A 16711-nucleotide genomic window follows, 5' to 3' on the forward strand; every position below is an offset into this window, starting at 1 on the left:
TGCGATTGCCGTGCAGGGAACTGTAAGCGGGGCTTCCAGGCGGAGAGCGGGCCTCACAGCGGGATAGGCAAAACTGCGCAGCAGGCAGGCAGTCCGGAACCCGTGCCGTGGCTGCGGCGCTGAGACCGCGGTCAGCTCCGAGCGGGGTATGGGCTGAACTGGGCTTATGACTTAACGCGCTTGGGTGGCCGGTCAGGTGCGGCACGCTCGGGTCGGAGGTCAACTGTCAGACCCCCCCCCCCCCCGCCCCGCTTGAGGTCTTAGGAGCTAAGAGATCTGGAGACATCAAATTTACAGGATATGTAGGCCTGTGTGTGAACTCATCGGTGGAGAGATCTTGGGCTCCCTGGGCTTTGGCCTTAGGTCAAATAAGGCCTGACAAGGTAAAACTCCAGATCGGTGTCCAAAGCGCGCTTACATGTTCTCACACAACTACCATGGACGTATTTACGTCGTATAAGCAAGTCGCTGGTTTTCACATCATTTCAGTGGCGTTGTTTTATGCCTTTGGAAGAAGAAATGAAGAAGATGATGATGAAGAAGAAAAGAAGAAGAAGATGCCCAGATGTCACCGATGCTATTTTCATATTTTATGTACAATCGGCGTCAAACACTGCCCTGCGGGGCGTGCTCTTCTAAGCAAAATTTCAGTCGAGGTCAGTGACCTTCCTGACGTGCTTGAGGTCTAAGTAAGAAATATTTTGACGTCCTTGTGGTACAGGAATTTGAAATGAGCACTCCGAAGTGCTTACAAGCTATTCATTAGTAAAGTGGTTTGTCTTTGACCCTGATCTGATTTTTATACCTGACCCAAAGTCAATGGACTTAGTCTTAATCCTATTTCCGATTGTCTGATTGTGTAAGAAATCATTTTATTTGCATGATTTCGTCTAACACTCCGTTGTCTAGCACTCCGTTGTCTAACACTCTGCTGTCGAATGATTTCATGGGGACTGCCTTCAACGACAGCCGTGGCTTAACTTTGACCCGCTCTAGGTATTCGACCTTACAAGCTATATCAAGAGGTCAAGTATTCAATTACCTACAGCTAGACAAAGCTTGGCGCTGCTTCTCCGCGCCGTTCTGAAATTATTTGGAAAAGCCTCCGGGGATCAAATTGACACCCACCCGAGCGCTTGTTAAGATGTGGAACATGCCGAGGAAATGCCGACCCAGCCCATGCGAGACTCATATTTGGCATTGACGGGAAAATGAGCGTGGAACCCAGTCATTAGTATTCATCTCACAGAAGATGGTACAGTGGTGCTGCTTGGATTAAGGACAGCCATTGTTGTCCATTTCATGTCGCAAGGGCAGCGGCCATGTCATAGGACAATGTTCATCACTGCGCACAAAGAAACATGCAGCTTTGTTTGTGTCTCCTAGACTGTCGTATTGCCCGCTGTAATGCGTTGAAAGGGGGACGAAGAGGCTCGTTTTAACACGCATAGTTTTACGTCGGGCATTCATTTGGGACTATTTTTCTGTTATTGCACATGGACCATGCTTGTGCACAGCGTGCTTGGAGCATGGCCTCGTATGTGCCGGATGTGTTTTACTGCGTCTGATATCCAAGCCTCTTTCGGAACTCGCTCCGCTTGAACGTGAGTCGGACATTGAGGACATCTATCCGTTATGATGGGGTCGGCGTTGGGCTCTTACAGCTTTTCACGTTTGACTGTTTTCTCCAGAAAACATCTAGTGAAAAGAATAGTTCCAGCTACACAGCTTTTATTGATATCCGACATTCTCTGGCCAAAAACCGGCCTAGAACGTGTCAAAGACAGATTTGCCTTGAAAGCAGCAACGTACTGAAATGTTCGCAAACATCCTTTTAAAGCGTGTTCAGAGGTCAGTTTCCCATGCTCGCGAGAAAACCACGGCATGCAGTGGCGCCGGACCTGCCCTCTGCACGTGCACGTGCGCGTGTCCGTGTGGCAGCGGCCGATGTCGTTGGTCCGCGGCTGCGGTGGCAGCCCGGCAGGGGGCCGCTCTCCGCGCTGGGGGCGGCCGGCCGCCAGCGGACGCGCCACGCGAGGTGCGTGAGCCCGAACCAGCCGCGGGGAGGGGCGGCCGACCTCGTTATCGACCCCGCCAGCGGCCGTCGCCGCAGCCGGCCGCCGCATCGATTATCCACGCGCCGTTGCAGCCGGGCCTGATTCGCCCCGCTGGTGCGGGCCATGTGCAGGGCCACGGCCCCTGCTCGCTGGTCAGACTCTGGTCCCCGTCTGCTGGTCAGACTCTGGTCCCTGTCTGCTGGTCAGACTCTGGTCCCTGTCTGCTGGTCAGACTCTGGTCCCTGTCTGCTGGTCAGACTCTGGTCCCTGTCTGCTGGTCAGACTCTGGTCCCCGTCTGCTGGTCAGACTCTGGTCCCTGTCTGCTGGTCAGACTCTGGTCCCTGTCTGCTGGTCAGACTCTGGTCCCTGTCTGCTGGTCAGACTCTGGTCCCTGTCTGCTGGTCAGACTCTGGTCCCTGTCTGCTGGTCAGACTCTGGTCCTCGTCTGCTGGTCGGGCTCTGGTCCCTGTCTGCTGGTCAGACTGTGGTCCCCGTCTGCTGGTCAGACTCTGGTCCCTGTCTGCTGGTCAGACTCTGGTCCCTGTCTGCTGGTCAGGCTCTGGTCCCTGTCTGCTGGTGCGACCTCCTGTCCCCGTCTGCTGGTGCGGGCTCCTGCCCCCGTCTGCTGGTGCGAGCTCCCGTCCCCCGTCTGCCGGTAGGAGCTCCTGCCTCTGTCTGCTGTAGCGGGCTCCTGTCCCTGTCCGCTGGTGCGGGCTCCTGCCCCTGTCTGTCGGTGCGGGCTCCTGCCCTGTCTGCTGGTGCGGGCTCCTACCCCCGTCTGCCGGTGCGGGCGCCTGTCCTGTTTGCTGGTGCAAGTTCCTGTCCATGTCTGCTAGTGCGGGCTCCTGCCCCTGTCTGCCAGTGCGGGCTCCTGCCGGCCGTAAGGGGAGCTCCGTGCACCAGGGGCGGCTGGTGGTGCGCGCCGGCGGTGCGCGGACGAGATGGTGGCCCGTCCGCTCTGTCGTGCAGGCGCCGACCATGACAGCCCCCGGGCCGGTCGTGATGCTGGTGTTGACCTTCGCCACGTGCGGCCCGCTTATTGGCGTCCGTGGAATTGTGGCTGGCGCCCCCTTCCCCCATCCCTACGTGCGGAACGCCACTCAGCTGGACAGCCGACGTGACCACTTCCCCCAACGCCCTACCTCCACCCGCTCGCGAGCTGCCGAGCGAGCGCGAGGCTCAGGAGGTCATTATTGTGACACGCAGATGTCGCTGGCGTCTCTGCACTCATAGAGGATACAAAAACCGCGATGGGGGTTGGATGCGCATGCTTATTGTGGTTAGCCTCAGAACGGATAGTGGTACCATCGTGAATATCTGTGTTTGCTCACGGGCGCAGAACGACCGCGGCAGTCGAAGCGACCCTGAACCCAAATATCATCACCATCTGATTTAGTTGCTCAAGCCGGTGTTACTCGGAAGTCTGCGGGTGCATTGGATCGCACCGTGTACCTCTGTCTACAATTTTTGCGGCTCGCTCGTCCTGTACGCATTGAGAGCATCCGCAACCCAGCCACCCCGGTTCAGCTGATGGTGAGAAAGCTCGCGGGCTGCAGTCCAGAAACTCACCACTCTTTTCTCCACAAAACGTACTGCAGTTTTCCTGCCTGGCCGAGACCTAGTTCTATGAAAGGAAAATAGGAATCTTCACACTTTTGATTGGCGTTGAATGGGCTTTGACGTCGTGCGACACGTTTCCTGTTTCCGGCGCGTCTGCTTGCAGGACGCAATGCAGAGTTCGTAGTTTCGCGTGATGAGACTAGGTCGGGGTGAAGACCACCATCGGGTGGAGCCCAGTGCAGGCGTTTTGCGCGATTGTTCGATGTTCCTGGTTGCCAGGGGATGGGAGCGAAGTTGATCAACATTGGACGTTAATTTTGAGGTGCCAACGTTGGGGGCTGGTGGGGAGGGCGTAATTCAGCTGCGGACAGGAGGCCTCCGCGCTTGGCGGGTGACAGCGTGATGATTATGGTGATGGTGACGATGATGAGGATTGGGGCGTTCGGGCATAACGGCCGCTGCGGCCTTTTGGGCCCATTACAGCGTTAACTGCCTACCGAGTTGTGTGAATGGTCGAAAATCTTTGTGTGCTAAAGGTGAAACAGCTGACCGTTGGAATGCTGACGAGACGTGTTCTCGATGGTGTGAAGATAGGTGAGACATGGCGAATCCCGTGCAGAATGAAGAAACCGCTCTTAGGTGAGGTATGGACATGAGTGGGAGTGTATAACATGTCCAGTGGTGAGGGGCTCGTCGCAATGAGGACAAGTCAGACCATTTCCGCCATATAAGTACCCATGCACCAGTACACGAGTGTTATCCTACGGAGGAAAAACAGTAAGAGCGAAAGGTCTTCTAACGTTGCACATTGCAACTGAGGGTGTCGCTAGGTATAGCGAAGTTTGCTGTGCTCCCAAAGCACGTAACAAATATTGTGGTGAGACGAAATCACGTTTACAGACGCGAAGAATACTATTAATATTTTAGCATGCTGTGGTCAGCTGCAAGCATGCGTGTAGCCGTCTCATTTCTTGCGAGTCCGGAGCAGCCGGCGTTCGAAAGCAGTTTCTGCTCCGCTGCACAACTTGTCCTCCGACAGCACCGTGACGTGTCCCTGTGGGCATTGTCACACCTCGCTGCTACATCGTGACGTGTCCCCTGTGGGCTTTGTCACATCTCGCTGCTACATCGCGACGTGTCCCTGTGGGCTTTGTCACACCTCGCTGCTACATCGTGACGTGTCCTGCGTGGACTTCGTCACACGACGCCGCTACATCGTGCCGTGTCCTGCGTGGGCTTTGTCACATCTCGCTGCTGCATCGTGACGTGTCCCCTGTGGGCTTTGTCACATCTCGCTGCTGCATCGTGACGTGTCCTGCGTGTGCTCTTCCACACCTTTCTCACACTGTGCCGGGACTGGTGCCATGCACGAGCCTGAGCTGGGCACTCTGCCGGGACTGGTGCCACACATGAGCCTGAGCTGGGCACTCTGCCGGGACTGGTGCCATACACGAGCCTGAGCTGGGCATTCTGCCGGGACTGGTGCCACACATGAGCCTGAGCTGGGCACTCTGCCGGGACTGGTGCCACACATGAGCCTGAGCTGGGCACTCTGTCGGGACTGGTGCCACACATGAGCCTGAGCTGGGCACTCTGCCGGGACTGGTGCCACACATGAGCCTGAGCTGGGCACTCTGCCGGGACTGGTGCCACACATGAGCCTGAGCTGGGCACTCTGCCGGGACTGGTGCCACACATGAGCCTGAGCTGGGCACTCTGCCGGGACTGGTGCCACACATGAGCCTGAGCTGGGCACTCTGCCGGGACTGGTGCCACTCACGAGCCTGAGCTGGGCACTCTGCCGGGACTGGTGCCACACACGAGCCTGAGCTGGGCACTCTGCCGGGACTGGTGTTGTCATAAGCCTGGTCGGTCAGGTCGCGTCGCAGGGATGCGGCCAATCGGATGAAGCTTTGGTGTGACGTCAGACCCTGCGCCATCATGATCTCTACGCAGGCGCGCCGAAAGGCCGCATTACGGAAAAGAAAGAGAAAAGCAGAAAATCAGCAGAAAAATAAGTGGTATCATCAGAAAAGATCCGCATTTGGCGGTTGGATTTAGCCGACGCCTGCCAAAAATGACGACCGGCAAAAATGAAAAAAATGACATTCTGGGTTGATTTCGTGACTGTGAGCTAAACATGTAACGGGGGATGAGAGACGTTGTTGTCACTAGGGGACGCAATCGTCTTGTCCTATTATCGTATTATTTAGAGCAGAATCGATCTCGTAGGTGATTTTGTAACCCGGTCGGTATGCATGGCCGCATGGTCGTGGGTGATTATCCCTGCCAGGCCGTCCTGCCGGTGGTGCGGCCGAGGGCTCCCCACCGCGGCTGGTCTGCGACAGACGGGGCGAGGCCGGCCCGTCGCCAGGTCTGGCGGACCGCTGGCCGTTCCTTCCGGGTCGCACGCACGACCGAGACGTGCCGTCGGGGTGCGGAGCAGCCACCGATGCTGGCCATGCAGCGCGGCTTCTCTGTGTGTGGGTGTGGGGGGAGGTGCTGAGTCCCGAACCCCGGACGCCGGGCCCCGATGGTGGCTACGAGCTTCGGGCCGCCGGTGTGCTCGCGTCACTGGTTCCCGTCTCCACCACTGCGGGCTCACTTGTAAACTGTGATCTTACAGACTGTCGCATTCTCTGGTGTTTGTTTTCAGGTGCTAGGGTTATGCGCTGCTGTCCTGCGGAGCAGCCCTTGTTGGGTTCCGATGCGTTCGGCCTCATGACGTCTTGCCGTCATGCTGCGTTTCTTCCTGGTTTATTTCGACGTTTGTCAACTTGATCGTTGATATAGATTCGCAGAGGTTTGGAAGTGCTCACTGCATCACCGATGTGTGCATCGCCCTCAGCTTGCGGCGTTTGAGTCACGTGCTCTGCTGTGTTGCAGGTGTGAAGACCATCTATGAGTACCATCGGATTGATATGAAGGACTTCCTCATCAGCAACAACACGGCCGTGGTGTTTCACGCCCAGCCCACCTGCGTCTTCCTGACGACCTGCGAGAGCTGCCTCAATCACCCCACCATTAAGTTTGACGTGAGTCACGGCAGGTGGCAGCACAGGGCTCGGTCGGCCCCGCCCCAGGGCGAGTCCGTTAGCTGAGACGCTAGGGTGTACGGACGGGGACAGAAAAAACGGAAGATATGCTCGTTCAGAGCACAATTGATGTTGAAGTGGAATGCACTCAGAGATTAAAACTCATCGCCCAAATTTTGCGTGGTCATATCCCGCCAAATGTTCAAGTACTGCATGCGTTAATAATGTGATCCGACTGCTTCCAGCCTGTTCTTGATGCATTTAAATGAGCTGCTGAAACAAAATACAAATTGCGTCACTGGTTAATGTCGCCCTTTTAGAACTATTCACGACAAAAGAACACCTGTATCCACGATATTAATTTTAATATGACTGACAGATAGAACAAGTCGGATTTTGTACCATAGGCGTAAGTGGCGAGATTCATAAGCGATGTATTTGTATCTGCGCCGTGTGAGCGGGGCGTACGTCGCAACACTGACTCAGCGTACGCATCACCGAGTCCTGCCATGCCGAGGGAGTCGCTGTTGGTGCGCTGACGACACGGGCGTTCGCTCCGCTGCGGCGCCGGCCCAGCTGACCCTGCCCCTGCCGCGGCCGGCAGTGCGGCTGGTGCGGCACCACCCAGCGCTGCTCGGACGGCCTGGACCGCAACCGGCAGCTGTGGCTGCAGGCCCGCTGCGAGGACAGCTACGTGCGCGACGTGGAGCAGTGCGGCTCGCCGGCGGCCACGGCGCCGCCGCGGGCGCCCACGCCGGCCGAGCCGAGCTCGAGCCGCGCGCCCGACACGGCCGCCGACGCGGCCCGCTCGGCCGCCGCCTCGGCCCCCGCCGGCGGCACGCACGGTACGGAGGCGGCGGACGGCAGCCAGCGGCCGCCCGTCGGCGCCGCACGCACAGCCGTGTGGCGCACGTGGCGCTGCTGAGCGCTGGCGGGGAGGGTGGGACATTGTTGTGATTGAGATTTTGTTGTAAGTTGTGTGCCACCCAGTTTGTGCGTGCTTCTTCAGAATCGCATGATTCGAGCCTCAGGGTGGTTGGATGGCGTTCAAGGGCTGCAGTGCTAGCAGCTTTGGCTCCGGGGATTAGTCACGAACATTCTCCCGAACTCACGACGGGCTATATTTTAGTCAGGAAACATTGTAAACGCCTGACATCAAACAAGCGGGGCTTGCAATTGTCCGATGGATACGCTCTTGATATGGCAATTTTCCATTGATTTCATCTTTTTACGAATTGACCCCTTACCTTGAGGAGGCTTGGGGCGTGTTCATACCCCACCGTGAGGTCCAGCTGTTTCAGCCCCGCGTGCGCCGCCCGAGAGATGAGAGATCATCGCAGGCAGCACGGCCACGCGCGGGGTGAGCGAGGGCCTGGTGTGACCGGGAGCCGGCTGCCGGCAGGTGGGGGCCTGTCGTCGTCGGCGGCTGCGACCATTATCGTGTTCATCGTGCTGGTGGTGGCGCTCGCCGGCTGGGTTCTGTACGCGTACCTGTTCCCGCACTCCACCTCCGGACAGATCCTCATCAGGGTGAGTGAGCACGTGACAGCGACAGCAATACGTGTATTTCCTTAACACAATGCACGATGTGACGAAGTGGTGCAAAAAGGGGCTCGCTTAGAACCAGGCGCCTCTCTGCGCTGGTAAATTAAACGTGAAGGCTGCCTTTGGGTCTCGAAAGCCTTAAGCTTTGCCCACGCTCACCCGTCCGTGCAGCTACAATCTGGTCAGTCGGAGCGGTGCTGTAGCATTTGCTCGGTTACATACATGCATACGTGCATACATGCACATATACATGCATGTATACATACATACATGCATGTATACATACATGCATGCATGTATACATACATATACAGGCATAATTCATGCATAGACATGTATACATACACGACAGATAAAAATGGCATATGCATAACAACATTAGACTGAAACGTTTTCCGTGAATCGTCCCGTTCGCAGGGTGTCATTTTCGGCGCTCTGCCTCCGCCAGCCTGGCGCCACCACTTAAGCTCCACATTTGGATAATAGCATCTAGCTTGTTTAGCACTTCCCCGAAGTTGCGGTTCGCTTCAAGCCCGTGATTGCCAAGCTGGTGATTGTGCTAGCCGAGCCTGTGACTGGGTGTGGCTGGAACCCGCTGGACCGCGCTGCGTCGAGATTCCGCGCGCTGACGCGCCCCCGCCGCGTCTGTGTTACAGTACCGGCCCACCCAGTGGCGGATGCGCCGCGGCGAGGCGCGCTACACCGCCGCGTCTATACACATGTAGTCGCCGGCAGCGCCTTACAGCGGCCGCCGGCCGAAGCTGCACCTCGGTCGACCGCCAGGCCAAGGGCGCTGGCGCGGGCCGCGGAGCAGAGCCGGCCGCGCCCCGTCAGCTGCCCGTGTTCATCGTGTGGCATTATCGCCGCGACGGCGCCGTTCGCTCGGCAGCGGCGTGTGCTCGCGCCGTGCCTGGAGCACACAAGGTATCGTCGCCGCAGTCATGGGACGTCCGAAGCCGCCGCCGCCGCCGCCGGAAGCGGGACCCGTGTGCTTGTGATATTATTTTTGACACGCAAACGTGCACGTGCCGGCGAGGCGCGCGGCGCGAGGCCACGGCATGTAGCCCGCCGTCGGGTCACGCCAGTCCGACGGGGGGCCAGTCGTGTTGGGCCAACGGCCGTGAGACTGCACTGGAGAGACTGCCGGCGGCTCGGAATGTGTGTGTGTGCGCGCGCGCGCGTGCCGGCGCGGGAGTGAGACGGGCCGTGTCTGGTTCTGTAATGTGGCGCGTCGGCCGCCGGGTGGCGCATCTCGGCCTGCACGCCTGCAGCGGGTCCGAGGCCACTGGGCTGTGTGCGCCCAGGCCCCGTTCACTTGCATAACCCAGATTTGGTAGACAGCGTCGGTGGATTTTGGTTAGCCGTAGGTGGCGTTGGTTTTAACGATAGGAAGACGAGTTGAGCAGTTTGAGCTTGCAGCTGACACTTTGGAACTGTTTTAACGGGCGCGGCCCTTGTGGTCCGTTTGCGAGAGTTTCGCGTCCATCCCAGGTTAAGCCGTCTTAGCTAAGTGGCACCGGCTCGGGCTGCCAGTGACGCCCGCGCCACGTGGCCCGGTTGCTGATCCGGACTCTGCCGCCAATATGCGGACCGCCAGCAGGGGAGCGGGCGCACCCCAACCAGGCATAATGTGCGCCGAATGGACGTGGCTGGGTACGTCCCATGTCTGATGTATGAACCCGGTATGTTATGGCTCGGCTGAGGAGCCTGCAGGACCCAACCGGCCGTCGTCGGACGTGGCGCCGCATCGCGAAATGTCGCACACTATCGCTCACACGCGCCGCCGATAGATGGCGGTCGAGTTAGTTGCGGGCGCATCCGTTCTAGGTCCAAACTGGTGCACGAAGTGTTGGTTCGTTCGATTTGCATAGATTTCCTCGTTGACTTGTGAAGATAGTCCTTTGTGTTTCGATGCATTGACCGGTTACAGTACTGGGCTAACTCGCCCGCTGCTTAGCTCGGGTGACCGGTACCCCACATTTTGCCGTCACTCAGTTCATGTGGCTTTTAGCGTCTTTCGTTTGGAAGGGACGGTATCTCTTTAAGCCATGCCAATGGTTTTTTCTCACAGCTGAACCGAACCTGTGGTGTGGTGCTGTTTGTCGCTTGAAGCACATACTTGTCAATAATCTGCTGCTATTTGACTTTGGTATCCTTAATGAGGCTTTGTATGTGTGGGGGTGCAAAATACACGGTAAATGTCACCACGAGATGTTGATTATGCCTATAATCGAGGCTAGTCTTGGCCATACGTTGCATGCAGGTTTACATCACGTGGGGTTATTGTGCGAGCCACATGTTTGCTAAGAGCAGTTCGTGACGAATCATGCGCAAGGCCCATCGCACAACGCTCCCCGCACGCAGCACTGCACATTACTGCTTTGCAGAGAGATTCAGAAAGCCATAATGCGGTCTTTTGGTGCTGGATGTGTGAAGCAACTTTCGCGTACGACCATTTTCTCCCGCTTTACGCGATGCGTCAGAACACAGCCATTTGTCAGACGGGTATTGGAAGCAAAGCTGCTGCGGTATCGTCGCGGTGCTGGTCGGAACGGAGTCCTGGCGGCCGCAGCGTGCAGTGAGTGGCCGCGTCGGCCGGCTGCAGGCAACGTGGCGGCCTCTCCCTTAACCTCTTGACCTCATGCGCGTTGTGCAGACGCGGCTCCGGGTTCGTTCGCCGACGCGCGAAACACCACCTACTCGAACTGCCGGGATACACCGCCACTGTCCACAGAGGTGGCGCTTTTCTCAGTTTCCAGCAGTGTGGAGCCGGGGGTTGTTCCGCGTTCCGCGCGAGACGCTTCCCCGCTGGACGCTGCGTGGCTACATCAGACCGCTTGTGGTGCTCCGATGGTAAATCGGCGCTTCTCGTCAACTTTTCCCAACGCGTCGCCAGACAACCAGCAGACAGAGCGAGCGTGGTGGACAGCGGGTGCGCCATTTGTGGTGCTTCACCGTAACGGATGATCTTGTTTGTTTTTCTGGTGAGTGTTGATGGCTGGATGGCATATTTGGGACAGCGTTTCTAATGGGTGCCACCATTTGGATACGACAGTGGTATCAGCATTCCTCGTAGAAAAGGCGGGAAATGGAGATATGGAAGCGTTGATATTTCGGCAAAATGCTTTTATCGAAACGAACAGCAGTAGTAAATGCCGTTGTTTATGTTACGTTAATGTTCATCACATGCATTCACTAATGTTCATCGTTTCGATCAAGGCATCAACGCATCCACTTCTCCATTCTCCTGGTTTTTCTCAGGGGAACAAGGCTATTACTACTGTCATCTATATGCATAATGCTCTTCGTACATGCACTTAATATGTCACCATCTCGTTCGTACGATGTCTTCCACACTTCTGAAGTCTTACTATGCAGGATATACGTACGTAACCAAACAGTTACTCGGGGCCCTTACAAGTGACTATCTTTGTGGTTGGACCCGGCGGATTTTGCCACGCTATGCGACGGCAGGCAACGCTTTCATTCATTGACGCGGCTTGGCGCGTACCAACATACTATTGTGTACTCGGCTTTTTCACAGATGACGACAACACCGCACCCACGTTGGCGGCTCATACGATATTTGCCAGGTTTTTATGCTGTGTGCCGCTTCTTATTTACCCTTGCGTGGTGCTTATCAAATTTATGAACAGGGGACCAGATTACCACATTGAGATGACCAAATAAAAATATGTCCACTGTTACAATTTTGGCTGTTCTCTCTTGCGTACAATAAGGGCAAACCGCAAGCACCCCACAAGTACACATCAATAGCCAGCTGATGGCCGCTGGGGGTGCCCATTCTGGTACTGGCCAATCCTGGAATTAGAACAAAGTGAGGCATTGGTGCTCTGTGTCTTGGTAGATGTGTATGCATGAAAGCTATATTGCTTCACTATATGGCTTCATGCTTGGCATAGCTGTCACATATGATACAGCACAGCAGCTTATATATGTCAGTGTACCTTGCCAGAATGTTTTTTTTCTGCATGCTTACATCAAAATGATAACCAATTCTGCTTTTGTTAGCTCTGATGCATTGTTTGACTTTCCAGGCTTTCAACTTTCCAGTATTACTAAGGTAAATGGTTGCTTGCACCAAATCACTCATATATTCATTGACATCTTAATATTCAACATTTGGATGCTTAACATCCTTCAACATGGTGCAGGCAGTTCTTTTGATAAGTCCTTACTTGAAGGAGTGTAAAATACATGGGTAACAAAATTCAATACTACAAGGCACAAGCTAATACAAAGACACATTGGTAGAATGTTTAAGCTTTGTTTTCTTGTAGATAATCTGTCTTAGGACAACCAAACCTTATGCAAGCAAAACATAGCCCCAGTCAGTCCAGTCTTATTTTGAACAGTAATGAATGGATTTTGAAGAAAAAAACTTTGAAAATAACTGGGACCCTGGTCATCAATGTTCTTGTTTCACTGAGAGCATCCACATTGTAAATGTGCATGCTCATAATTTGCTTATGCAGGTTTATACTACCTAATTCTAAAATTTTGTACATCCTCAGACAACCACAGGCTGCCCTGTTTCACTTCTTAACTCATTTTTGTGACAGGATACAATCAGCTGAGTGTTTCTGATCTTCACTTTCTTCATAAAATCCAAGTTTTAACTGCATCAAAGCTTCATGAGCAGCTGTGAGGTTCAAATGCTGTTTGTTGTAATTATAGGATATATAAAGCTATCTAAATATCTTTAAATTCTTTACAAATGTCCAGTGCATCTGCTGATGCTGTTATAGGGATATTATACCTTATTCAGTTGATTCAGTTTTTTCCAGAAAGTGGAGATGTGTGCCAGAGCTATCCAAATTCATGGCACACTTTAATCACAATGCAGTCATTAAGACTAGCAAAATATACTGTTCTCTAGCCTTGGATCCACTCTCAACATTCTCCCACAGCTTTTTCCAGGGTCATAAGCACACAAAATCCCAGGTACATGTGCCCACTTACCAACCTTGTGACACATAATAATCTAATGTGACTTAATAATATGATGTTGCCAGCTAAAAATTCCAAGCAGACATGTACACATGAGAAATATGGAACATGTCATGGCAATAACAAACAAGGTATTATGCATGCCCTGAGGGCTAAACTTGATGACCAAATACATTAGTTACACCTTTTCTGTTGTGAAAGCAAGCATGCCTGCACACCTCATTTGATTCTTTGGTAGACGGTCAACCATGGCATCTGGCTGTTGTTGACAGGTCCCTAGCTCTCGCCCCTCGTGATTATAAAGCCAGTCCGGTACTGGGCCACGCATAATGACTCGGGAATAGTTCAGCATAAGTAATTACACAATTTTGACAACACAAACCACACCTTCTGGAAACCCAGGAGGTAAGCAGTAGACCCTGCAAGCGCACCAACTCTCTCCGGTCTTTATCTTTTTTTACACGGTTTGATACAAGGCAAAAAATACCGCGTGATAATCGAATCATAACGGCATTGAGGTATGTGGCAGTTGCGCTGTATTTGTCATGACTGGTATTGTCTGGTAATAACTATACTTCTACAAAACTATCCAGCTCCCACCATGGAAGACCAGGTCCAGAGCACCCATTTGTCCAATGAATGTTTGTCTTATCCATGAAATCCGAACAATATAGATGATATGGGTACTTACAGTCTAAGTCAAATACAATACCGGCTAAATTAAAAGACCAACGGGCACTGGAGGAAGCAGTAGTCTCCCAAAAATATACTATTCTACCAGCGGGAAACTAGACGCTAGGCGGATTGCGCCACTTCCGGATTTCCCCAGGACGTTGGATGCTGAATTTCCCATTCCGTCAATCGAGCATTCTGTGCCGGGGGGAGCGCTGGGCGTGTCGGTCGGAGGCGTGTGGTGACAGGTCTAGTGGGTGCGACTCCATGGCGAGTGGTTAGCGCAGCCGTGTGCCATCAGCTTCAGGCGGTCCTGGCGATCGTGGCTATCCGCACTTCGTGCAGCATAATCGGAGCGTTCTAGCCTCCTGGCCGCCGATCCTTATCAGGTCTAGACGCGACGGACAGTTGCGTCATCTCCTGTCGATTACTGCAGAGGCGCTACGAGCCAGCCCAGAGATGCCGTGTGAGGTACCATTCGGAGACCTGTTGAGCACACCAGGGAATGTGGACGCGCTGTGGACAGTACGCCAATGGCAGGAGGCACCCTGTGAATGGGTGACAATGCCATGCACTGCGGGTGACAGCAGCGTTTGTGTCGCGGAAGCAGCGGTCCCCATCGACCCTCCGTGTTGCCAAACCGCAGTGCCGGCGTCTGCCGCCGTCGGCGACGGAAGCGGCCACGGATGTCAAACCGCCTGGGGCTGTAGTTCCGTCTCTCAGACAGCGCCGAGCGGCGACAGTGTTCAGCCGACACCCTCAGCGGTCATATTGAGCGCAGGCGGCCCTGGGGCGGCGCGCGCGCGCCGCCTCCTGCCACTCTGGTGGCGGCAGATGCTTGTGCGCCGCCAGCGCCACGTGTCCGGACCGCCGGACATCGACAGCTGGACCGTGCTGGAGCCGGACGACGGCGACGTGGCCTGGGCCAGCCCGCCGCTCGCCGCCGAGGACACGCGCGGGGGCGGCGCCGACCGCCTGCGGCCGCGGCCGGGCCGGCCGCCTCTGCTGCGGCAGGCGCTGACGGCGGTGCAGCGGCTCGGCCAGCTCACCGCACGTCGCCTGCCGTCGGTACCGGCGCGGCGGCCGCGGCCCCGGCAGCGGCCCACCGTGCAGTGCAGCAGCCTGTTGTCGCCCGAGCAGGGCCTGCCGCTGTTTGAGAGTGTCTCCTGCGACAACCTGCCGCAGACGTGGCGCCGATCGGCCGGCCGGCTCGCCCCGCCGTCGCCGCCTCCCTACCACAGCTGCATGACGGGGGTTACCGAGCCGCCGCCACCGCCCTACAGCTTGGTGGTCAGCGGCCGCGAGCCGCCCTGTGTCCCTCCAGAACCGCCCACTGGAACTGGCACGCACTGTATGCTCTGGGAGGATCCCGCCGCCCAGCCAGTAGTGCCTGCCACAGGCACTCTAGAAGAGCACCGGCTTTCGCGAGCGCCCATCGCCGACCAGCCAACACTGGCAGTGGGTACTCAGGAAGAGCAAAGGCTGTGGAGAGTGCCCACCGTCGACCATGCAACGCCGGCTACAGACACTCCAGAACATCACATGCTCTTAGGGGCACCCATCGCCAATGCTTCAGCACGCGCGCGCACCTGAGAGAAGCAAGCGGCATGGAGAGTGCCTAACCGTGACGACTGCGTCAGAAGACGGATGGAATTACATCCATTTATTGATGATGTAATGGGAAACCTGTCATGATGTGTGGTGTTTCGAGCTATGAAGTGATATTTGTGCTGTGCCATAGATGCTTGCCCGCAATGCTGTATGTTTATATTTGCAATTGGCAATTAAACGCGTGCTGTCAACAGCTACTACAAAGGAGCCTTTGTGGCCTGGGATGAGCGAGACAGTGACAGTTGCAAGAATTGACAGTTGTTCTGACCCAGAGGCAGTGGCGGGTCCAGATGGGGGAGGCGCGCGCCATGCCCCCCCCCCCCCCCTCTCCCCTTTGACCCGAAGAATAGGAGTGAAAAGCATCTCTCTGCCATTGACGACGTTTGTAGCAGGCCTCAACTGCCATCTGGAGCGGCCTTCTATAAAAAACGCTGCAATGTAACTATAAATGCAATGAACCACACAAGACAAAGACAGATGAAATGCAATGAGTCATAAACACCATAAATGTTTTCGTTTCGGAAAGTTCATTTGCACTAAAGTAATATTTGTTGGTCGTGCTAAAAATCCTGGGGGATAGGGCGTAGGTCTTAGTACGTGAGTAGCAGGCGCAGTGGGCTTGAGGCCAGTGAGCACGTCAGTTTGTTTTGAACGCAAGACGTCGCATGAATGCAGGAAGGTGAGAACATATTTGGTCAGTGGCCGGATTACAACCACAAATGACTGTAACAAATCCCATGCACTATTTTATGACATACTGGGGCAATACCAGTAGCCCCGTTCGATCTGTCGTCAGCACGATTGTCAGCTGGAATGCGTGACGTCATGCGTGCTGGCGGAGCGCTCGGTGTGTGAGCTGACGGGAAAGTTATTTAGCTTTGCTACTATCCCCTCTTCTTTTACATTTTACTTCAGCCCACAAACTCTGGCTCACCGCCGCCCATATTACACTTCGCACAAAGTGGTGTTTGGAAGTGGCTTCTGTTCGGTTCTTACCTTCATCTATCTAGCCCATCCGCATGCTGAGTGCTTATTCCCATTTCCAATTCACTTCAGTTCCGTCCTTCTCATTTTAAATGTTAACTTGTAACGGCATTGATTTACTGGGAAACGCAACCACACACCACACCGATCATTGTCACCCACCTTTTCATGGCTGCTCTTGGCATTTCAATTTCCTACTTATCTATTTTGCGTCGCATTTCCCCCAAAATTAGAGTCAAGTGCCCCCACCCAACCTAACGTACTCGTCAACGCAT

At 55.1% G+C, this 16711-nt stretch overlaps 1 protein-coding gene across 1 annotated transcript in view; it reads left to right on the forward strand.

The window, feature by feature from the left end:
- The window catches only part of l(1)G0289 (plexin domain containing lethal (1) G0289), a 36590-nt gene extending 26182 nt beyond the window's left edge, over positions 1-10408 (forward strand). Inside the window, exons 8-12 of the mRNA XM_037220258.1 lie at positions 6505-6653; positions 7258-7386; positions 7462-7498; positions 8056-8183; positions 8855-10408. Of these exons, the coding sequence (XP_037076153.1) occupies positions 6505-6653; positions 7258-7386; positions 7462-7498; positions 8056-8183; positions 8855-8923 (512 nt within the window). The 3' untranslated portion in view covers positions 8924-10408. The remainder of the gene's footprint in view (positions 1-6504; positions 6654-7257; positions 7387-7461; positions 7499-8055; positions 8184-8854) is intronic.
- The last annotated feature ends 6303 nt before the right edge of the window (positions 10409-16711 follow it).

The sequence above is a fragment of the Pollicipes pollicipes genome, unplaced genomic scaffold (assembly GCF_011947565.3).
Source record: "Pollicipes pollicipes isolate AB1234 unplaced genomic scaffold, Ppol_2.1 Scaffold_4295;HRSCAF=5057_pilon_pilon_pilon, whole genome shotgun sequence".
Taxonomy (NCBI): domain Eukaryota; kingdom Metazoa; phylum Arthropoda; class Thecostraca; order Pollicipedomorpha; family Pollicipedidae; genus Pollicipes; species Pollicipes pollicipes.